At 41.5% G+C, this 24,487-nt stretch overlaps 1 protein-coding gene across 1 annotated transcript; it reads left to right on the plus strand.

The window, feature by feature from the left end:
* Positions 1-5,774: 5,774 nt before the first annotated feature.
* LOC111908688 (uncharacterized mitochondrial protein AtMg00810-like) lies at positions 5,775-6,098 on the plus strand. The gene has a single exon (XM_023904488.1). It carries the CDS (start codon positions 5,775-5,777, stop codon positions 6,096-6,098), a length of 324 nt encoding a protein of 107 aa, XP_023760256.1.
* Positions 6,099-24,487: the final 18,389 nt, after the last annotated feature.

A 24,487-nucleotide genomic window follows, 5' to 3' on the forward strand; every position in this document is an offset into this window, starting at 1 on the left:
GGTTGTTATCATGGAGCAAATGATTTCATACCTGTCTTGTCGTGCACTTTGATGGTATCTTTCCATAAAATCTTGGTGCATTTCATAAGGGTAGAAATCCTCATAAGACTTTTGGAGTTCCGCTGTCATCGTGGCCATCATGATGCAAGCCACTTTCATAGCATCCCTTTCATGTGCCCGAAAGTCAGCGATCTCCTGAGGAGTTGCAGTGGTCTCATCAATCTCCTTAAGCTCCTTGTCAAGGACATATTCTTTGTCCTCGTAGCGGGTAATCATCCTGATGTTTCTGATCCACTCATTGAAGTTGGATCCATCAAAGGTGACTTTCCCACACAAGTTCATAAGGGTAAAGGAGCTATTAGGGTTAGAGCCAGAAGCAACATTGTTTGAAGACATCTGAAAAGAAGAGAACAAGATTAGTTTAGATATAAGATAGTCCTTAATAAAACACCCAAATGTAATATTAAGGCTAGGATCCAATCACAATATAATATAACTTAGAAGAGGTATGCCGTAATCTAAGCTATACCATATTTGAAACGTAGGTGAATGACGATTCACCAATTTCCACCACGAAAACCGAAATATTTTAAATATTAGGTTTTTAATTGGTTCTTAGAAATTCCTAGATTCTTTGAGATTCAATGAACTTTTCAAAGGCATGTTTCAATCTCGAGTGTGCCCTCCAAGTTTTGTGACTGGGATGCCGAGGATCACAAAACGAGGTGTGAAGTAACCATGCAAATCACTTGGTACCCTTAAAGTTTATCACTCAATCGATGTGCCGGTAAACCACACACGCTCCATCGATACTATAATAAACCTTAAGTCACCCTTTACCTACCTTGTTAAGTCCAAGTTAGTGTGCCGGTTAACCACACACGCTCCACCAACGACTTAAAAAAAGTGTAAAGTGTAATTTCATGGATTAGCACCTTATTCAGATTTTTCCTAAAGTAACTAAGATTGGGAATTTAATAAAACATTTAGTTACTTTATAATATTCATCATACTTTAAATGAGAATTTATAAGTCCTTGTCTTACTCGTTCGGCTAACGACCCTCCACCAGTTTCCACTAATAACCCTCATGAATGATAACCAACAAAATTCCCAATACAATAACCCATAACCAAACCACAACCCTCAAAAACGACGAATACCGCATCGAAAACCACACAAAGATACTAGCACATAAATAATATTCCACAATAATCATAAGATAACAAGACATAAAGGAAGAAACATACCCACAGCTGCATCCGACACTGCTCTGACCTCCTCTGCTGTAAGCTGAAAAGCACGACCCTGAGCCCTTGGGGGCTCCGCTCCACCCTGACCTCCACCCGTGATCCTCAAAGTGGCCAGTGTTGGAGCCTGCACCGGTCCTGCAGCGACCTGTGGACAGTTAACCCTCAAATGTCCACCCTGATGTCAATGGTAACAAATCCTCAAATCCCGAACCAGCGCTGACTGCCGACAATCCCTCGCATAGTGCCCCTCCCTTCCGCACTTGCGGCATGTACCACCGGACCTACAAACTCCGGTGTGCCTCCTTCCACACTTCCCACAAGTGTGGCTACTCAGATCCCTCACTCTAGAATCAACGGTCTTGGACCATTTTGGCGCCGGCTGCAACTGCACCGGAGCATGCCTCAGCTCACGCAACTGCAACTCAATCTCCAACTCACGCCGCCTGGCGGCCTCCTGCAACTCCAACAAGGTCTCGCACCTCTGCGCAGACACAAACTGTCTGATGTCCCTCTTGAGCATGCTCAGATATCGAGACATCTGAGCCTGCTCCGAAGCGAACTCTGGGCAGAACATCGCCCTCTCAGTGAACATCCTGGTGATCTCAGTCACCGACTCCGAATCCTGCTTCAGCTCAAGGAACTCCTAAGCCAATCTCTCCCTCTCAACTTGCGGAACATAACGAGTGCTGAGCATCTCTTTAAACTGATCCCATGAAACCGCAGCCCTCTGCGCATCTGAATATGACCCCGTGGTCAACCTCCACCAATGCTTCGCCCCGAGCCTCAACAGGTTCAGATCACACCTCGCCCTCTGATCAGCAGGGCATGAACACGTGAAGAAACACCCCTCCATGTCCGATAACCATCTCATAGCAACAATCGGATCCTGAACTCCATCAAAGGTGGGAGGCTTCGTATTATCGAAGTCCCCCTGCTGCTGCTACAGCCGCTGTAGCCGCCGCAGCAGCCGTCTCTGTGAGAGCTGCATAGCGCTCATCAAAATACTCAACCATGGCGGTCTTGATCAACCCAAACAGCTCCGGCAACTCAGCCCGGAACAACGCAACAATCTCATCACGCAGGATCTCACAAATCCTCGCATCCAACTCGCACGTGCTCATCTGACCAATAACCTCGGGCGGTACTGACCCGCCCGGAACTCCCTCTCCTGCTCCCGATCCTGACCCGGATCCACTCCCAGCATGCCTTGGAATCTCCATACTGAAAAACACCACAAAAACTCAGACACTTCCCACTATACCGGGAACCAACTCTCTCAACCCAACCCTAGAGGTCATGGTTTCCCTGATACGCGTATGGGTCATGTGCTTTCAGTAGTACGGGCCCATACTACCTTCCACACCTACCCATATTTGTATGAAGTACTACCACAACATCGTAGAGAAACATACAACAAGCGCTCAACCCTCACCACTAGAGGAACACTGGAAATCTCCCACAAGGAACGCTAGGCTACAGGCATCACAATCAGGAAGGATTATCATGAAATCCTGAAGATCCCTTGCCTAACACTAGCATGCTGTTCTATCAAGGCTCAAAAACAAATAACATGTATGGTATTTTGGGGTTACTTACTGGCTCCGGCTGATTGTACCTCCGCGTCCCCCTTTACTCATTTTGAAAACCATTTTAAATTCTCTTTTGAAAACTCTCCTCGATTTGAGACTGGAGTCACACGAGTGTTTCTCCAATTCACTCAAACCAAGGCTCTGATACCAACTTGTAACGTCCAGAAATTTCAACCAATTTAAAATTTTCGAAAACAATCTGATTCCATTAAAGTTATTACAAAAAGGTTTTCAATACAATTTATTTTAAGTATTCCCAGAATCTCATCGCAACATAAACAAGAGGAGCGGTACGATCACGCCTTCGCCTTGCCATGGTCTCCTGAAGAACCTGAAAAACATAAAACCACAACTGTAATCCCGAAAGCTTAGTGAGATATCCCCAAAATACCAACCACATATACCATACACGCATAACATGCCATAACATATCCGATCACAGAACAGCCATGCACTTCGGGTCTACTGTGTGACTGGTCCACCGCACCGGCCAAGAGTCCACCTGGTCCACCCTCCGAGTCTAGCCATATACCTCGAGTCTACAGTGTGATTGGTCCACCCGCACCGGGCCTTCAATCCACCTGGTCCACTCTCTGAGTCTACAGTATGACTGGTCCACTCTCGGAGCCTCGGCATGTCTGGTCCGCCCTCTTGGGGCCTACAGCCTATCCGGACCGCTCGCTGGGCCTTTGGGACAACCGGTCCGCCCTGGGTATCTTGGCCTACAGCACAAAGATGGACCCGCCTCAACCCAACTCCAGTCCAACAACCATGTGCACATAAACATACAATCATATAACAATTCACAGTTAACAAACCGATCAAACAGATCACATAACATATCATCATCCTAACTAGGATACCGACCTAACCGGTCACTAGCATAGCATCAACCTACATCTCAGAATACCGATCTCAATCAGGTCTCTAACACATACCATCCTAGCTACCAGGATGCAACATATCAAAGCAATAACATAACAACAAATACCCGGATCTCAATCCGATAAGGGCCGGCCTTGGTGCCTTAGACCCTGTTGATATAGTGAGGATAACTCACCTCGAAACGGCCGACTGAACAGATAACCCAAGCTGCTCCGATCACTGATACGATCTCCACCACTGGACAACCACCAAGGCACTGAACTCAAAACAATAACCAACAATTACCAAAATGTCCCTGGAAACCACTGGTCAACCCTTGGTCAAAGTCAACCCCTGACTGACTCTACTCGTCGAGTCAACCCGATGACTCGTCGAGTCCCCATGCTCAGAAATTCCCCAATCCGCGACTCAACTCGCCGAGTCCAAGAACAGACTCGTCGAGTCTAAGGCTATCTTCATCCTACTCGCCGAGTTGTTCTTCCAACTCGTCGAGTTCCAGGCCATCTTCATCCAACTCGCCGGGTTGTTCTTCCAACTCGTCGAGTTCCAGCCTATCTTCAAGCAACTCACCGAGTCCACCCATGTGACTCGCCGAGTACCACCAGGTCTGAATCCGTACAGAGGCTTTCCAATCCATGCAGATGATCCAAACCATAGATTTACCTTTCCTAAGGCCATCCATCATGTAAAGTGGCAAACTTTACGTGAATCCAAGGAGATCTATGCATTTTCTCTCTAGGGTTTGGGTTTGGGACACGATAGCTCCATCAGTCACTCACAAACAGGGACTTTCATGCATTCCAACCCTTCTCCAATCCAGATCTGAGGTAGCAACCTCAGATCTAACCTCTAAACTCCAATTCATCAAAAGATATGATCTCTAACACCCCCAAATGATGAATCTAGATACTAACAGCTTAAACAATGAAATAATACCTCAAAAGGAAGCTCCAAGAGAAGATTAACCTGAATCCTTGCAAAGCCCTTTGATCCAAGTCTCTTACCTTCAATATCTCTTCAACAACCACCTCTCCAAGCTCTAATTCACTCAACAATGGGGTTTCTCCATGAAATTAGGGTTTATGGAACTCAAGGGATGATAAGGAGGCTGGGGAGGAAACATAATGTTCTTTATATAGGGCTCAACCTCTGGATTTAAGGTTTTCTCCACTCAGCACCAACTCACCGAGTCCAATCCACTGACTCGCCGAGTCGGCCACTTGACACGCGAACAAGTCGTGACTCTACTCGCCGAGTCCACCCATGGACTTGCCGAGTCGCTCTTTCCCATATTACACTTTTAGCCCTTCAACTTTACTCTTGCTATTCCGGGATGTTACAGTTGAGTTACCGAAAGGCAAGAAGTCTTTGGACACACGTTGGATTTTCATAAATAAGCATGATGATTGTGGGGTTATTATGCGCAATAAAGATCGATTGGTCATTCGTGGATTTAGGAAAATAGAGGGTCAAGACTACACAAAAGTATATACTCTGGTAGCTCGTTTGGAAGCCATTCGTATATTCCTAGCATATGCTTCATACATGGGCTTTACAGTCTATCAAACGGATGTCAGGAAAGCCTTCTTGTATGGAGTTGTGAAGAAGGAAATTTATGTTGATCAACCTCCAGGGTTTTTCAATTCAAAGTTTCCAAATCATGTTTACAAGCTGGACAAGCTCTATATTGGTTACATCTGGCTCCCAGAGCTTGGTATGCAACCCTCATGGAACATTTGCCTGAGCACGGATATACAAGGGGAACGATCGATTATACGTGATTCATCAAAAATGTGGATGCAGAGTTGATCATTGTACATATATATGTTGACGATATCATTTTTGGGTGGACAAGCACAAAGCTATGCAAAGAGTTCGAGGATGTTATGAAGAAAAGATTTGAGATGAGCTCACTGGGTGAGATTACCATGTTCTTAGGGCTACAAGTTCGATAGGATTCGGCTAGAATCTTGTTACATCAAAGAAAATATGTCGAAGACATGCTCAAAAATTTTGGTTTTAAAGACTCAAAAATTTCTTTAACTTCAATGGCTGAGAGACCACTATTGACTCCATATCCACATGGGGAATCCGTTGATCAAACAGACTACCGCTCAATGATTGGTTCTTTGATGTATCTGACTGCAAGCAGACCTGATATCATGTTTGTTGTGTATCAATGCGCTCGTTATCAGGCTAATCCTAAACTTTCTCATTTAATTGTTGTTAAAAGGATTTTTAGATATCTTAAAGGCAACCCTAAACCAGGCCTTTGGTATCCTAAAAATCCTGATTTTGATTTATATGCATTTGCTGACAGCAATTATGGAGGATGTGATCTTGACAGGAAATCAACATTGGGTGGATGCTAGTTTTAAGAGAACGGTTAGTGTCATGGCAATGTAAGAAACAACAAACGGTATCAACCTCAATGGCTGAGGCTGAATACATTGCTATGCCAGCTTGTTGTTGTCAAGTTATCTGGATTCAACATCAACTGCAGGATTATGGTTTGAATTTTCTTGATACTCCCATCTTTTTTTATAATGATGTTCTCTTCCAAATTTCTAAAAATCCAGTCCATCATTCCAAAACCAACACATCGATATCAAAGTTCATTTTATCCGAGATTGTTATGAGCGCTCGCTCATTCGTTTGGAACAGATCCACACTGATAATAATGTGGTAGATTTGTTTACCAAACCTTTCAATAAATATTGATTCAATGTGCTTGTGAGCTTTCTAAAAATGATCCGTTTTGAAGACTAATTTTTTAGTTTAGTTTAAATTTGCACATTTTATATATCACTTTCCTTTCTTTCTCTCCTATGCACAAATTTAGGGGGAAATAAAAACACAAAAAAATTATAAAACAAAAATCCAAAAATATGTACTTATGTTTTTCTTTTGTAGGTGCTTATTTGGGAAGTGATATCAAGATTAAGTGATAACGGGCGGTTTAAAAAAGTGTAAGGCACTAAATGTGAACTGTCTAGACTCTGTGCTCAATGTGCTGGTAGGAACGAAGGGTTCAAAAGGACTAGGCCTAGATTGACAAATGAAAGGACTTGACAGTATGGATTTAGATAGCTCTATTTGGACTAACAATATGATGCTTGGGTAGATTGAGTAGTGAGATAAACATGTTAACCTGCGAGATACACCAAAAGTCATATGTATCTAGAACTGTGGCTTACCATTGTTTTCTTGCTTTCTATCTGTCAGTCAAATGTTGCTTCCTCTGTGTGATTGGAAGAGATCTGACCTGGAATGCAACATATGCAACTCTATCTCTATGCACCTTCCTATCTATGCAATATTTTTGTCTGTTAGTCATGTGTTGTCTCCTCTGTGTAATTGAAATAATCCGATCTGGAATATAGTATATGTAACATTCTATCCCTCAACCCCTCTAGCTGTGTTAGTCACATGTTGTCCCCTCTACGTGATTGGAAGAGATCCGACCTGGGGCATAACATATGCATTTCTAAATCTGACTTCTTTGTTAATGATTGTCTACTCATCTAATGTAAGGAGTTCTTTGGAAGCTCTTGATTGTCGGGGTATATCGGGAAGTGGGACATACATTATAGCACATCTAAAATTGAACCATTTAATAGGTTGTCTATAGATCTTGCTGTTGAATTTAAGTGGACAACAATATCCTTGTTCGTCGTCAGCTAAATGGTTCATTTAGAAATTTAGGTGAAATATCTTGTCTTTTATTTTCTGTCGAAATTGTCAAAAATCCTTCGTGTTTAAGTGCACCACAATCCCAGCAATTGACCATATCTATTCATGAAGGTCAAGGTACTGAAAAACAAATTTAGATTGTGTCAGAACTTGTGATCCCAAAAATTTTAAAAATTCTTAATTTTGAAGGGTAATTAGTGTTATTTTATTTTTATTTTTTATTTTTATTTTTATTTTCTAAAAATTTAAAATTTAGTTTGCATTTAAAATTTTAGATTTTATTTTTATTTTTATTTTATTTTAGATTAGTTTAGTTTAATTTTAAATCTTGAAAATGTTTCTTTTTTAATTAAAAATTTTGGATTTTTGTGCTTGAATTTATAGTTTTAGGAAAAAGACCACTGGATTTAGGGTTTTGGGCTGAAAGCCAAATTAGGGTATACATCTAAACATTTTCAGCCGCCTCCTTCATTTCATCAGTTTTCAACCGCAAAGGTTTTTTCTCCTCTCTCTACTGTTCATTCGCGTTTTCTCTTCGCTATCTCATCGGATTCATCATTTTTTAAGTGTTTTAATCTAAATTGTGCACTGATTCAACATTGTAAGTGGATTGCAACTTCCATATATATGTTTTAACTCGATTCTTTTCAAGGTTTGCATGTTTTGAATCAAAAACGCGATTTTGACGGAAGTTTTCGTCAAAATGGGAACAATAAACCGTTTTCGGCCGAAAACCCGTTTGTGGCCGAAAACCCGTTTGCGGCCGAAAACCCATATTGTTGAATCATGAAAGTGACCCTCTTGAACTTAGCTACCGCAACAATTTCTCTACCGCAACCGCATCAGCACCCGGAGTCAACTACCACAGTCAAATTATCTAGATTACTTTATTTGTCTTTTATGTAATACACTCTATTATCCGGTATGCCTTGCACGACTGCTTATAGAGTTGTAATCTAGTGTAGTTCTAAGTCTATAAATAGAGGCTTATTCTTTGGTATTGAACATCTCTTGATCACCGATAACTTATGCATTTCATCTGAATACAATTTCTAAAGTTATCATTCTATCACTCTTCACTCTCCACTTCTTACTTAAACATATTTGATTATAATCACTCTTCGGAGCAAGTCTTTGTGACTTATTCACTAAGTTTTATCTCACTTACTAACTTTGGTTTGAATACATTCCAAGTTATGAATCAACTTACGTGTATACTTGATATAACAATTGTTGTCATTTACATTACTTTACTTTCCTCATCTAACTCACTAACTTCTAACTATTAATATTATTGTTGAGCTAACAGATCCTTTGAGATTAACTATTCTGCTATATACTTGTTCTAACCATTTTGTTCAAGTGTGTCTCAAAGTTTTTCTCTCAACAATTGGTATCAGAGCCATAGTGGTTGCTTTTCAAAAATCGAAACTCTGATTTTTCGAAGAGCCCTCTATACCACTGAAGCTCATTTCTAAACAAAAAAAATTTCTAAATGGCACAATCGTTATCACTGAATGTTTCCAACGGTGTTGGTGGTTCCAATCGAGCCCCAATACTGGTTGCAAATGAGTATCATCACTGGTCTCAAAGGATGGAAAGATATCTCAGAAGACTTGGTAGAGATGTCTAGAGATCTATAGAAGAAGGACCCCACGTTCCAGTCCTTACCGCAATCCAAACTGACGGAGCCACAAAAGATGATCTAGACAAGATGGAAAATGATGCTATTGCCTTTTATGAAATCTCTTGTGGAGTTGCTCTTGACAACTTCGACATCATCATAAATTGCAAATCAGCAAAGGAGATTTGGGATGTTCTCAAAAACTTGTACGAAGGTTCAGAGCAGGCTCAAAACAAAAAGCTCACACAGCATTCAATGAATTCAATAACTTCAAAGCCCACTCCGGTGAAAGCTTGGAAGACTCTTTTAAAAGGTTCAACTTGATTGTCACAAAACTGTTCAATGCGGGTACCATCCGCAGCAATCATGAAACAAATCTGCAGTTTCTTAATGGCTTAGGAAGACACTGGACAATAGCCAAAATGATTTTACAAAGTGACAAGAAGATTCACTCATTATCTCTCTATAAGCTTTATGGAGAATTGCAATCTCAAGAGTCCACTGTACTCAAGGACTGTTCAGACTTCGGAGAACCACTCGCATTAGTAGCCCAATCGCATCACACTCAAACCTATCCCACCTCGTATGACTCTCCACCGCAGTCATATGAAGCTGACTCAGAATATGACGATGAAGAAGAGTTTCAGAATGCCATTGCTCTTATCAGTCAGAAATTCAATCTCTTACCACCTTCAGTTTGCAAAAACCAACATTTCAATCGACCACCTTTCAACCGTAACTTTCAAAACAGTCGCTTCCGTTCCACCAAAAACGCTCTCCCTCCACCATAGTCTCAGCAAACTCAGTCCAAAGAAGTACCACCGCAGTCCCAATCAACTGACTCTGGTACCTCTATAGAAGACAAGAGTGACTTTATCATATGTCACAAGTGCAACAAGGAAAACCATTTTGCTAAGGATTGCAAGGCAAACATAATGAAAGATAGAGACTTCTATCTCATAATGGCTCAAGAACTGGAAGATAAAGAAAAAGGAAAGGCCTACGTTGCTCAAGTGAAGAGGAATCATCAAGTGTGGTCATCAGGAGATGAAGATGAAGATGATCTCAGCAAAAGGAAAGGCAAGATCTATATGGTAGCAACTGCTGATGAAGACGGCTCAACCAATCTAAAGAAGAACCATTGCTATATGGCTAAAGATGGAACTCTCAGCATTTGGAACAGGTAAAACTCATGATTCAAAATTTAAATTACAACATGCATGATTGTCAACCTTTCATAGACACACTCAATGACACTTGTGCTGCCGTCCTTACAGACTACAATAAAGCCTAGATGAGAAGAACATTGTTTCGCAGGAGATGTTTCATGTTAGAGGACGTTTGGACAATAAGAGACTCAAAATGGAAATGTTAGAGAAGGACTTAATGCTAGAAAAATATGCTAGAATGTTAAGTGAAACCCAATTAGAAATAGCCTTAAATCAGAGAGATCAAGCATAGAATGAAATTGTACGTTTAAATCTTTTAATTGAAAAACTGTTTAATGAAACTGAGGCCATTGAGAATCTTGTTAATAATGGGAATGTTGATAACACCTTTAACTGGGGTTGGTCCAATGGTTACCCAACAGCAACAGACTCCTCACCTCGGTTCACACCGGAACACCCTTATGTCCCAGCAGACCGCAACTTCTTGTTTCCAGTCAATGACAAAACATTTCCTGAGGATATCTAAGCCCACTTTGGAAAACTTCATGATTTGAGTAATAATTGTGTTATAGAAGAAATTCTTCCTGAATATTCTACTCATGTTGACAACTCAGATTCTCAGTGTAACGACCCGTTCCCGGTATGATGATTCCTTGGTATTTATTTTGAAGTTTTGTAAAGGGACTCGGCGAGTTCATGGCCTGACTCGCCGAGTAGGGACGGGATTTCGAGCACGTGTTAGTGGCGACTCGGCGAGTCCATATTCTGGACTCGGCGAGTCTGTCCGTCTGGGAGAAACCCTAAATCCCCGGGTTGCCCACTATTTAAGCCACCTTATAGCACCCAATCTCGCCTCCTTCACCCTCTAAAGCTGTGAGAAAACCCTATTTCGTTCTTGAGTGTTTTAAGTGATCTTGTGTGCATTTTGTGAAGGATTGAAGAAGGAGAAGAAGAAAGGAGCAAGGAGAAGAATTGTAGAGCGAAGATCCAAGGGAAAGCAAGAGTTCTTTGAGGTATTCTTCGGATCTCCTTCCCTTTTATGCTTTAAAATCCCCTTTAGATCTAGTTGATGCTTTTCTCAAGCCTTATGTTGATATGGAAGCCATTTTATGTCGAGATATCCTTAGATCTGTTCATTTAGGGGTTGTAGAGCCCAAATCTATTGTCTTTATGGAGCCATTGTGCATCATAACCCTAGATCTACCCTTTTAAGTGCCTTTTTAGCCTTTATTCCCTTGTTCATGTGTTTGTACACGTAAAGTTGGAAACTTTACGTGGTAAATCAGCTTATTAGACCCAGATCTATCATTTGTATGTATTGGATTCGAGCAGAATCGAGTGTAGAATAGTTGCATGGCGGTGACTCGGCGAGTCGGAAGAACGACTCGGCGAGTCGAGTCGCGAGTCCCCGATTTCTTCCTTTTGAGTGATGTCGAGTAGGCCCAGTGAGTTGTGGAGTGGACTCAGCGAGTTGAGGGTAGACTCAGTAATGGAGGGACTCGGCGAGTTATTCATAAAACTCGACGAGTCCAAGGCAATCTTCTTATGCTCAAGAACAACTCGTCGAGTTGTTCATATGACTCGGCGAGCCGGATGAAGATTGTCTGAATTCTTGGATCGAATGAGTACTCGTCGAGTCGATGCCATACTCGACGAGTAGCAGCGAGTAGGGTTGAGGAGTGAGGATAGGGACTCGGCGAGTTGGCGGCCCAACTCGGCGAGTCAGGTTAACCGTGGGTTGACTTTGACCAAGAGTTGACTTTGACCAAGGGTAAAAGAGTCATTTTACCCAGTGCAGTGTTTAGCATTTGATTGAGTATGTTTATGGACTTGTAGCCGGGGAGATACCGGAGCAGCAGCAGTTAGCCCTCAGAGCTATTCACTCAGCAGCCAATTCACGAGGTGAGTTCCTTTTTAGTAGGAGCGGGTCTAAGGCCACAATGCCGACCCGTTTAGCTAGCAGTAGTATCCAGATTTTTTATCCGACGCAGTAGTTAGCATGTTTGAAGCCTTCGTGGCTCAGACAGGATTATGTGTGTTCATGCTAAGTGATACGTTATGTTATGATCAGTTAGCTTCGGACTTCGGTCCGATGTCAGCTTCGGACTCAGGTTCGATGTAGGGGACAAGGTCCCGGTCAGCTTCGGACTCCGGTTCGATGTCAGCTTCGGACTCAGGTTCGATGTAGGGGACAAGGTCCCGGTCAGCTTCGGACTGCGGTTCGATGTCAGCTTCGGACTCAGGTTCGATGTAGGGGACAAGGTCCCAGTCAGCTTCGGACTCGGTCTGATGTGAGCTTCGGATTGCGGTCCGATGTAGGGGACAAGGTCCCGGTCAGTCAGCTTCGGACTTCGGTCCGATGGAGGGGGCAAGGCCCCAGTATGTGCTTGATATATATTATTGTATGGTATGTGGTAATTTGGGGGAGCTCACTAAGCTTCGTGCTTACAGTTTCAGTTTTGGTTTCAGGTACTTCCGCTAGCAGAGGGAAGAGCTCGGGTTGATGGCATTGCACACACCACAGCTTCAGCTTTCATCCTGGGAGCTGATTTAGTTCCTGATTTTTATATGTCATGGATATGATACAGTTTTCCGCACCGTGGTTTATTATTATTTTGAGATGCATTATGTATGGTTTCATGATATGACACTCAGATTATGGTTTTCGGTTATGTTGAAAAACGAAATTTTTGGGTCGTTTCACTCAGACATCATTTGTAGTCGATGAGGAAATTGTTATTGAAAGTCCTGAAGTCTCTTTAGATTTCCCATCCTTATAGTTTGACCGCAGTGTTTCTGACCGCAGTCACATACTGCAATATGTCCCATTTCCTAATATCAATTGTCCGAAAGAAGTATCCACTAATTAAAGTCAAAAGTTATGTGACCATTGAACCAATTAATCATGAATTACCAATTGAAAATTTTGAATTTGGTCAATGTTCTCAAAGTCCTGATTTCTCAAGTTCGGATGAATCGAGTCACTATTTTTCAAAATCCTCAAAAGATTCTAGGAAACCGCAATTAAATATCACTGACTGCGGTTCTCCTAAGACCAAAGAAAAAAGAGTTTTTAAAGAAGAATTTCGCTCTCGTGGCAAGCAACGGCAAATTTGCTCAAAAGATATGAAATCTGCGAAATGTCCTAAGTCAAAAAGTCCTGAAAAGTTTATTTTTTCAAATTATCACTTCAAGAAAACGGTTTCCAAGAAAACAAAAAGAAAGGAGTTCACTGTTTCTGACAATACTCAAAAAATATCCAAACAAAAGGATAAGTCTTTTCGATCAAATGGATTTCAAATCTATTCTATCAATTATCCAAAATGGAAAGGTATTTTACCTACTCCAACCTTTTTAGTGTTAGTCTCAAAATCTCAAAAGTGGAAAGGAATTTTGCCAACTCCGGCACTCAAAAGGTCATCTCAAATGTTTAAGAAATCACATCACAAAAGCTCTGCACGACCTGCACAAAACACCTTTTCAAAACACACAAACATAAGGGTCAAATCTCACAATCCTCGGAATGGACAGAAGCATACTTTTTCTTCAAAACCTCAGACCAAGTCAAATGTCGGGAAAAATGAAAAAAAGTTCTCATGTCAATGTCAATGTAAAAAATTCCAAAGAACTTCAAACACCCATGATTTCAGGGTCACTTCTAATCTCTCCAAAAGTACTCGTGATTATTCACAATCTCACAAAACTCCAAAGAACTTCAAACACCCAGGACTAGGCTTGAAAGTTCACTTAAAACCTGTCCTTGCCACCTCGTATCATGCATCAATTAACACATCGTATGTGACCCCGGGCTCCAAACTCGCTTGGGTGCACAAATTAACCACTTAGTTTTTGTAGGCTTTGTGCAAGGAGGATCAAGAAAAAGAATGGTTGATCAACAGTGCCTGCTCCTTGTAAATGAACAGAAGGTTAGAGTACCTTCGGGATTTTAGGCCTATATGCAATGGTGGAATTTCACTTTTGGAAACAATGCAAATGGCATCATACGAGGCTATGGTGTTCTCACCATGGGGAATTTTTCCATTCAGAAGGTTGCTTATGCAGAAAGCCTTAAACACAATCTCATCAGTGTTGGCCAACTATGTAAAGCAGGCCATCGAGTGGAGTTTGATGATCAATTTTGTTACATAATGACAAGTGACAGAAGCACTTGCTTAATCAAGTCACGATCCAAAGGAACAATGTATATTCTGGATGTCTCTCTAATCATTGGTAAACCGCAATTGTGCTTTCTCTCTAAAGTTGTATCCGAAGTCAGCTAGCTATGGCACCGCAAGCTAGCTCATCTCAACTTCTGGTACATCAACAATTTAGTCACTGGAGAATTAGTCCGCGGTCTCCCTATTCTCAAAATCAGCAACGATACTCTCTGTCCAGCCTGTAAATGTGGAAAACAAGTCAAAGCAAGTCACCCTCTAATAATGGACTCGTCTATTTTTGAACCACTGGAATTATTGTACATTGATCTTTGCGGTCCTTCAACTGTAGCCAGTCTCCACCACAAGAAATACATACTGGTTGTTGTTGATGACTTCACTCACTTCACATGGGTCTTCATCCTCAAACTTAAATTCGAAACACCACAGATTCTCATAAACTTCATCAAAGAAATAGAACTTCAGATCAAGCTTCCAGTAAGACGCATCCGCAGTGATAATGGAACCGAGTTCACTAATCATCTCCTCAACAGTTTCTTGGCGTCCAAGGATATTTCTCACAACTTCTCAGCACCCTACACACCGCAACAAAATGGTGTCGTAGAAAGAAGAAACCGCACACTAGTAGAAGCAGCCAGATCCATGCTTAACTTCGCCCACCTTCCTCTCTACTTCTGGGATGAAGCTATAGCAACCGAATGCTTTGTCCAAAACCGAAGCATTATGTGCAAACGCCTCAACAAGACACCAAATGAGGGTCTTAACAACCGCAAGCCGAATGTTTGTTTCTTTCATATTTTTGGGTGTAGATGCTTCATGATCAACAACAGAGAACAGCTTAACAAATTTCCACCTAAGTCTGATGAAGGCATCTTCCCTGGTTATTCCACTAACAAGGTTGCTTATCGAGTGCTTACCAGGCGTACAAGGCTGATCATTGAAAGCTTCGATGTGAAATTCGATGATTCTCACATCCGCGATGCCCCTCCATCCACTCAAACCACCACAATCATGGAATGTGACATTCCTGCCTTTTCCGGTCCTTTAAATCTAGTTGAAGTCAATTATGATGATCTCTTCGATCCTGTTGAAACGACAAAACTATCAGAAGTTCTTGTGTCTCCTGCAGCTCAACAACAACACACTAATATTTCTGGACCATCTCCATCTGAAGTAGTATCTATCAATACTTCCACCTCTCCGGTTGAGGGGGAAAGCTCTACTCTAGATCTAGCCGCAACCATCGAGGTTCTAGTACTTAATGTTGTTCAAATTCCTGCTCGCAGAGAAACACTACCATCAAATGTATCTTCGGATTCGAATGATGAACTCATAGAACATATTGACACTAGAACCGATCCAAGAATTATCACTCTCCCATCCGCAGTCCAGGAGGAACCCTCTTAGGTTCCAGATAGACTCCCTTCAACAATCCAGGGGGAACCTATCAAAGAAAATGTCTCTCTCGCTCCAACAAGTCAAGATGATTCAGCAGGCTGTTCACAAATCCAGGGGGAACTTCCTTCCCAATCCAAAGCAACCTCTGATATTGAAAAAATTCCTTTAAACGCTGCTGTTGATCATCTGATCCCTCGTTTACATGTATGGACGAAGGATCACCCACCAGGCCAAATTATTGGCAACCCATCCGCAGGTATCCAAACTCGATTTGCCAAAGATTTGTCTGATCATTGTCACTATGCAGCATTTATGTCTGCAGTCGAGCCTCGATCTATCAATGAAGCATTATTGGAACCAGATTGGATTTCTACAATGCAAGAAGAACTGGAAGAATTTGAAAGAAACAAAGTGTGGCACATTTTTCCCATTCCACAAGGTCATACTATTATCGGTACAAGATGGGTTTTCAAGAACAAGCTAGATGAATTTGGTGCGGTTATCAAAAATAAGGCAAGGCTAGTTGCTAAAGGCTATAGTCAACTGGAAGGTGTTGCTACGATGAAACATACGCTCCGGTTGCTAGAATGGAAGCAATTATCTTCTTAGCATATGCTTCTCACAAAAACATCAAAGTACACCAAATGGACGTTAAGTGTGCTTTTCTCAATGGGGAATTAAAAGAAGAGGTTTATCTTCAACAACCTCCTAGATTTGAAAGTATCGAGTTCCCTGATCACTGCTACAAGCTTCAGAAAGCAGTCTACGGTCTGAAGCAAGCCCCTAGAGCTTGGTATGAAACTCTTTCTGAATTCTTAGTCTCTTCAGGCTACAAAAGAGGAGTGATTGCCCCATGCTATTTAGAAAAGAAAACGGGACTCACCTTATGCATGTACAAATATATGTGGATGATATCATCTTAGGATCATCTGATCAAGGAATGGTGGATGAATTTGCTAAGCTCATGACAAACAAGTTTCAAATGAGCATGAATTGAGAGATTAACTTCTTTCTAGGTCTTCTAGTCAAACAAATTCAGCAAGGGATATTCATTCATCAAGAGAAATACACCACTGAACTTCTGAAGAAATACTCTATGGACAACTGCTCTTTGGCTAAGGTCCCTATGGCCTTCGGATATAAGATCTCTGCTGATCCCTCTGGTAAATCAGTGGATCACAAGACTTATAGAGGTATCATTGGATCGTTAATGTATCTCACCGCAATCAGACCTGACATTGGCTTTGCAACCGGTGTGTGTGCAAGGTACCAGGCTTAACCAAAAGTGTCACACATGACTGCAGCCAAACAAATTCTTCGGTACCTAAAAGGAAGCAAATTTCTTGGTCTATGGTACCCCGCAGGCAATGACTTCAGTATTCAAGCCTTTACTGATACGGATCATGCCGGATGCAAACTTGATCGAAAAAGTACATCTGATGGATGTCAATTTTTAGGATGAAGACTTGTCAGCTGGTCCTCAAGAAAACAAAGTTGTGTTTCTTTATCTACCGCAGAAGCAGAATACGTGGCCGCAGCCAGCTGCTGTTCCCAAGTCCTTTGGATGAAGACACAACTGTTAGACTATGGATACAGAATGCTGCGGATACCAATTTACTATGACTCTGAAAGTGCCATAGAAATCTCTCATAATCTTATTCAGCACTCCAAGACTAAACATATTGAGATACGGTATCATTTCATCAAAGTCCATATTCTGAAAGGTAATAATGAACTCATCTTTGTTCCTACTCATGAAGAGACTGCTGCTTTTTTTACAAAAGCACTTGAATCTTCAAAACACAATGTGTTCCTACAAATGTTGGGAATGATGAATCCGGATCCTAAATTCTTCTTGAATTAATAAGCACCGCAGACCTTCCTGGTCCCCATTGCGGTCCTTACTAAAAGTTATTTATAATAGATGGTTTTGGAACATCACCAGTTCTACAGTCGATGTACCACAACCATATATTATATCTATCTTTCATGGGTCCTTCTTTTTTGTGTTTACTAACTTTTGTACAAGTGCTTCTCTTAGTTTCTCACTGCAGTCTTTACTTTGGTCATCCGCAATGACATTTCCAACCGCAATGAAGTTTTCATCCGCAATCGTCGTGATAATTTCTCAACTGTTTTATCAACCTGTGAACCTTTGTGTGCTATTTAATGATCATTCATTAAATAAAATAAAACATTCTCCTTAGAAACTGTCACCTTCTCTTTCTGAATAATCCTTTTATCAGACCTATTTTGGGGATGATGACAAAAAGAACGTTTTTCCAATAAACTCATCCTTAATTTGTCCTTTCCTCTCCCTAACACGTCCCATCCGTTACCACTTCCTCTCCCATCAACCCCCACGATTACCTGACATATTGACATGCGTCTGACTTTACATTAAATGCAAACGCCTTTTGGAAATCTCCTAAAATCTTTTACAACCCGTTTTAATTATATGTGGCTGAGATTTAATCCAAAATTCATAGATTCCCCCCAAAAAAAACCCAATCGATGTTTTACTCTATTCTTTACCTAGGGTTAAACATTTTTTTCACCCCCTTTTATAAACCCATCTCCTTCCCTAAATTCACTTTATGCTTTCTGAACATCGATCATTCCGTCTCAAAACCATGAAGAACTATGTGTTCTACTTCTTCTTCAAACACCTTCAAACTTCAACGATAGTGAAATCAGGAGTATCAAAGAAGCAATCCAAGGCTTCTGGTTCGGTGAATCCAACTGCCTCAGACTCTCCTACAATCGCATCAAGCAATTTCAGAGCAGTGTTTGAAGATCATCCTTCATACAATGCTCTCATCAAGCTCATGATCAAGTTTCTCAAGAACCACCCTCTGTTTGGTCCATTTGATGCATTGATAGACGTTGTTCCAGTTTCTACTCTCTTTAAGAGTGCTTTTTCTACTTATCGCCCATTGTAAAACCCTCAAGAAGTTCATCTCAATCTCATTAACGGTTCTTTGGTGATCTTGTCCAAAGAAAAGTTCCTCACAACCATTAACCTTCTAGTTCATCCATCCATCAAATTCTTCTCACCATCAATGGCTGACATCACATCCGCACTCTACCAGATGGGGTATCAAAAACCAATTCGAGGGATTGGTGAGTTCAAAAAGAATCAGTTGCCTGTGGTTTAGCAGTCTGTGTGTCACTTTGTCATCCGCTGCCTATCCAGCAGAACCGGAGGGATTGACAATATGGGACTAAAGCTCTTGGAATTGGTATGGAGCATCTTCACCGGACACGAGGTCAACTACAGGCAAATTCTTTGGGACAATTTCATCCAGTACATTCCCAAGGAGAACCCGAAGGAAAACCCAACCGAGCTCACATTTGCAAGATTTTGGTCTCTCTGCATATCAGACCTACATGCAGACGCTGGAATAGATATGGATAGTGACATCAACTTCTTCGTCACTAAGGATCTTAAAAGGTACCTCCCTTCTTCTGATCAAACTCTATTTGGACCGATCCGCAGGTTTCCTACTCATATCCTCTCTTCTCTTGGTCCTAAGACTGTTGATGTCTCAGACCACATTAAGGCTATGGAGGGTATTTCCCCATACCCTTCTACCCCGCCTCTTCCATCCGCAGTCGTTAACCCTGAGGGTACCGCAGTCCCCTCTACCACTACACTATCCAATCATTCTCAACGAAGAAAGCAGTTGGCATCCAAGAAGAAACAAAGAACACCCAAGAAGGATGCTCCCAAACAAACCGCACCCACCAAGAAACGCAAAACCAAACCAACCATTGTATCTAGCAGTGATTCAGATGAGGACAGGCAACCGATCTCTATCCTAAAGAAAAGAAAAACAACTGATACCTCTAGCCATATGCGTGACCGGACCGATGCTGAAGCCTCTCAAAAGGCTCCAGTAGTCCTTGGGGTGGCCGCAGACCCATTCAACACCACCATCATTTTTCAGTCAGACTCAGAAAGTGAGTCTGATTCTGATTCTCATCTACGTGGAGACTCCCCCCGAGTGCACTCCCAAGAGGATGACACTGGTTCTCGACCTAAGGTCTCCAGCGCCTCCCGACTACATTTCTTTTCTCCAGAGGAGTTGCACTCCATCCTTCTTTCTGTTACCCAAACACTACAAATACCTTCCCATCCGCAGGGCACTTCTTTCGCCCATGCCAGAACTGAGTTGAGGCCAGACTTGACCACGGGTCAAGGAGACCGAGGAAGCTCAGGAAATCCTACTCTGCTTTCATCTCTTACAGGTGGTTTAGGCAAGGTGAGTACTAATGTGCCAGGATCCGTGAACCCAAGGGACACCTTGGTGCCAACTCAAGGAATTGATGGTAGTAACTCTAGCGATTCTTGGAGTCATTATCAACCAACAACCGCAGCTGAACTCAAGAAGTATGAAGCATTCCGAAGGGCTTTCCAAGCCCGCAAGGAGCAACAAATCAAGCAGCAGCAAAAGAAAGACAGGAGATCCATAATGCCCATACTGTAGCCACCATTCAAAAAGTTCAAAACTGGATGGATGAAATGGCAGAAACAATTCTGAAAGCACAAGCTTCCGGTGCATCCGCAGGTACTTCCAAAGTTCCTCGTACTCCAACTTCCATCCCATCACCCTCTCCTACAATCAATCCATCACAAGACGAAGAACCCGCAATCAAACTCAGTTCAGCTCCCACCTTCGGTTTTGACGATGAAGACATCCAAGAGGTCAACAAGCCAAACCCTTCCGAAGATGACATGATGATGTTTGAAGAAGAAGAGGAGTCCAATGGTTCTCATCACTCCAACTCTAAACCCAAGAAGAAGAAGAAGAAGAAGAAGAAGAAGAAGAATGCAGTGACCAGAAAAGAATTCTTATCCTTTCAAGCCAAAGTCGATCAGATCTTGGCTGCGGTCAAGCCTACTCAACCGCAACCTAAAGACGCTCCAGGACCTCAGTCACTAATTGAAAGAATAGAGCGTCTGGAAGCAAGAGAACGCATGGCTGCTGAACGCATCTCTCTTAAAGTAGAGATGGGAATCCGGTCCCTTGACAACAACCGCAAGGCTGACCACAAAGAATTCTTGGCTGTAGCAGAACGTCTCATCACGGAGGTGACCACAATCAAAACGGATCTCCAGGCAGCCATCGCGGATCAAGCTTCTCAGTCTCAGAAACTGATAGATGAGACTCATAATGCTTATGAGTCCACTATCTCTATTCTTCAAGCAACAATCAACAGACTGCAGAAATCCCTTTCCTCCAACTTCCATGGCCCTGAGATCCTCCAGCTTACCATAGAAATCCACAAGTTGCTCTTCAGCTCCTCCATTCCTAACAATTCCCAATTGGCAGAAATCCTAAAAGCTCAATTCTAAGAAGTTTTTGTCAAAGTGGATGGACTTAAGAAATGGCTTGAGGAAGCACCTGCGCTGCATTCCTCAAGAGGGGGGAAGTGAAGAAGAAGAAGAATTCCATCACTCCGATTTTTCCAATCATTAGAGTCCCCCCATCATCACTAACAAAATTCCTACACCGCAGCCTTCACCGCAACCATCTCAGCATATTCCCAAAAAGCCTGAGACTCCTCCTCACTTCAAAAATCTTAAGGAGAATATGTCATTCGCAAGCTCCACAGACTCCCCTGCCATAGCCCAAAGAAAGCATGATTGGAAAGCAGCCAAGCTGGCAGAATTAATTTGGAGAGAATGCGGATTTGACACTATGATAGATGAATCCTTGATTAATTCATGGATCAATCCGCACCACAGGCTATTGGATGAAGACTACACACCGCACCTCACATATGCTGAACCTCCTGCTGATGGATACTGGGATATTCTAATTTCTTCCAATGCCAAATACTTTGCAGTATTTGAGCCATTTGACTACAGCCTTCCTGCCCATAAACGACTGCCAATGGAGTTTGAAAGACTTAATCGTTTCTATGCCAAGCACACCTCCTCCATTGACAAAATATGGTCTAACGATAGACCATCCGCAGTCAAGAACTACAAGATGCGGAAGTTCATGAAGACTGATTTTATCCAGTATACCCTCACCAAAAGAGAGCATGACTACATCCGCACGCAGGCATACTTTCCTTTTATGAATCCGGAAGAAATCTTCCTCATTTCCAGGGTGTTCCAAAACAAATCAGAGAAGCATCCTAAAATGCAGATAATGCTTGAAAAAGCCAAATCTTTTCTGAGGGATACAGTCAGTGATTTTGCCAAGATAGATGCGGATATCTATCCCACCATCCTCAAGAAGTTTGATCTCCCACCTCTTGAACCTGTGCCAATGCCTTCCGAAGGCTTTGAAGAAAGATCTCTAGGCGCAACAAACTTTCCTGAACTTGGAATCATATTCAAAAAGAAGACTGACAATGTCAAATACTTCATTCCAACGACTGCCATGAACCACCTGCCCAAGAAACAACTTGACATCTGCCGAACCGTAGTTGAAAGATCGAAGCATACTACCGCAGAAGTCAAATTCGAGATTACAAGAAGAATCACATGGCTGGAAAACATCAGGAAGTTTTGGTGGATTTTGATCAAGTTCCTCAAACTTGATAGCTGAACCAAAGTTAAAGAGGTCACTTAGGGGGAAATTGTTGAATCATGAAAGTGACCCTCTTGAACTTAGCTATTGCAACCATTTCTCTACCACAATTGCATCAGCACCCAGAGTCAGCTACCGCAGTCAAATTAGCTAGATTATTGTATTTGTCTTTTATGTAATACACTCTATTATCCAGTATGCCTTGCACGGCTGCTTATAGAGTTGTAATCTAGTGTAGTTATAAGTCCATAAATAGAGACTTATTCTCTGGTATTGAACATCTCTTGATCACCGATAACTTATGCCTTTCATCTTAATACAATTTCTAAAGTTATCATTCTATCACTCTTCACTCTCCACTTCTTACTTAAACATATCTAATTATAATCAATCTTCGGAGCAAGTCTTTGTGACTTATTCACTAAGTTTGATCTCACTTACTAACTTTGGTTTGAATGCATTCCAAGTTATGAATCAACTTACATGTATACTTGATATAACAATTGTTGTCATTTACATTACTTTACTCTCCGCATCTAACTCACTAACTTCTAACTATTAATATTATTGTTGAGTTAACAGATCCTTCGAGATTAACTATTCCGCTATATACTTGTTCTAACCATTTTGTTCAAGTGTGTCTCAAAGTTGTTCTCTCAACACATATTCAAATGATTTCTAATTTTAAGTGTAGCATTTTCGGCCGAAAAACCTTACTCAACTTAAATTTGGACCAAATAATTTGAACCTTGCTCATTTTAACCAAAATCAACTTAATTCTGTCTACGTAAATCAAATTGAAATCAGTGTTTTGAGAAATATGATCTAAATTGTTTAATTTTTTAATCTTCTCACTTGGATCGTGTGATGCAGACCAACAGCAGATTTAAATTTTTATAAAAATCACAACATTGTTGCATGCTTTTCTGATCCTCCATTGGCTCATCAAGAACTTAAGTCCATGGTTCATGGACTTAACAACTGCAGGCTTACTCATGCTTTTTGATCAAATCCCATTATCCATAAGGAGTTAGTGAATGAATTCTAGAATAAAGCTTCCATCAACAAAGAAGGAGCAGATGGAGAAGGCACCGTGGAATCTGTTATTATAGGGAGAAAAATTATTGTGTCTATACAAACCATCCGAGAAGTTCTTCGATTTAAGGATCAACCAGGCTCCCCAACTGAAATTCATGTAGATCAGATCAGGTAGGTTCTTCATAGAATGGGTTATGAAGGAACTTTTCCTCCAACAATAAAGAAGCTTATTCCTCCTTACTGGCGCTTTCTTGCCCATTCTTTTGTTATCTGGATCTCAGGCAGAAAAGTAGGAGCAGATGAGATCTCCCTATTATCCATCGGTGCCATTGTTGCTCTAATCATGGACTTGGACTTCAATTTCTCAAAGCTTGTCTTAAATGAGATGAATAGCAACTTATGATGGAAGAAGAAGGACGTATTTTTGATGTACCCAAGGTTTCTTCAAATGATCTTTGATGATCAATATCCAGAATTGGAAAGAAACGATGATACTTTCGATTTGAAATCCTTGGGTCCAAAAACTTTTAGACTAATGAAGTAGAACCACAAGGTTTCAAAGGTTGTGTTTAAGGGAACGAATCCTTTAGTGAATTTTGGGAAATTTGTTGAGATAGAAGAAGCTTCTGAACCAGAAGATGTTTCAAATAATGAAGAAGAAGATGCTTTAGTTTCTGAGCCTGAAGATGAGATTGTTCCTCCTATAGCAATTGTTGCAGAAGAACATTTGCTTGTGTTTAATGTGGTTGATGACGATGATGATGATGTGGATGATGATGATGTTGTTGTTGTTGATGATGATGATGATGATGATAATGTTGATGAGGGAGAGGGAGAAGGGATTGATGAAGGACACGATGCAATGGGTTTAAATGATGAAGACCTTGGGTTTGATTTTGAGGTCAGTAATGATGACATGAGTTCTTTTTTTGATTTTTATAATGTCAATGACGCTGTAAGAAATCCAAATGAGACTGAGGGAGACTCCAACATTCTCAAGTTGCCGTCTAAATCACCCGCTCAAACGGATGAAGTTATTGCTGAAGTGGATTCAATTGTGAGGATTCCTCGCCGAGCAATCGTTTCTCCAATTATTACTCCATCAAATCGTGATCT

The sequence above is a fragment of the Lactuca sativa genome, chromosome 5, assembly GCF_002870075.4.
Source record: "Lactuca sativa cultivar Salinas chromosome 5, Lsat_Salinas_v11, whole genome shotgun sequence".
Taxonomy (NCBI): Eukaryota; Viridiplantae; Streptophyta; class Magnoliopsida; order Asterales; family Asteraceae; genus Lactuca; species Lactuca sativa.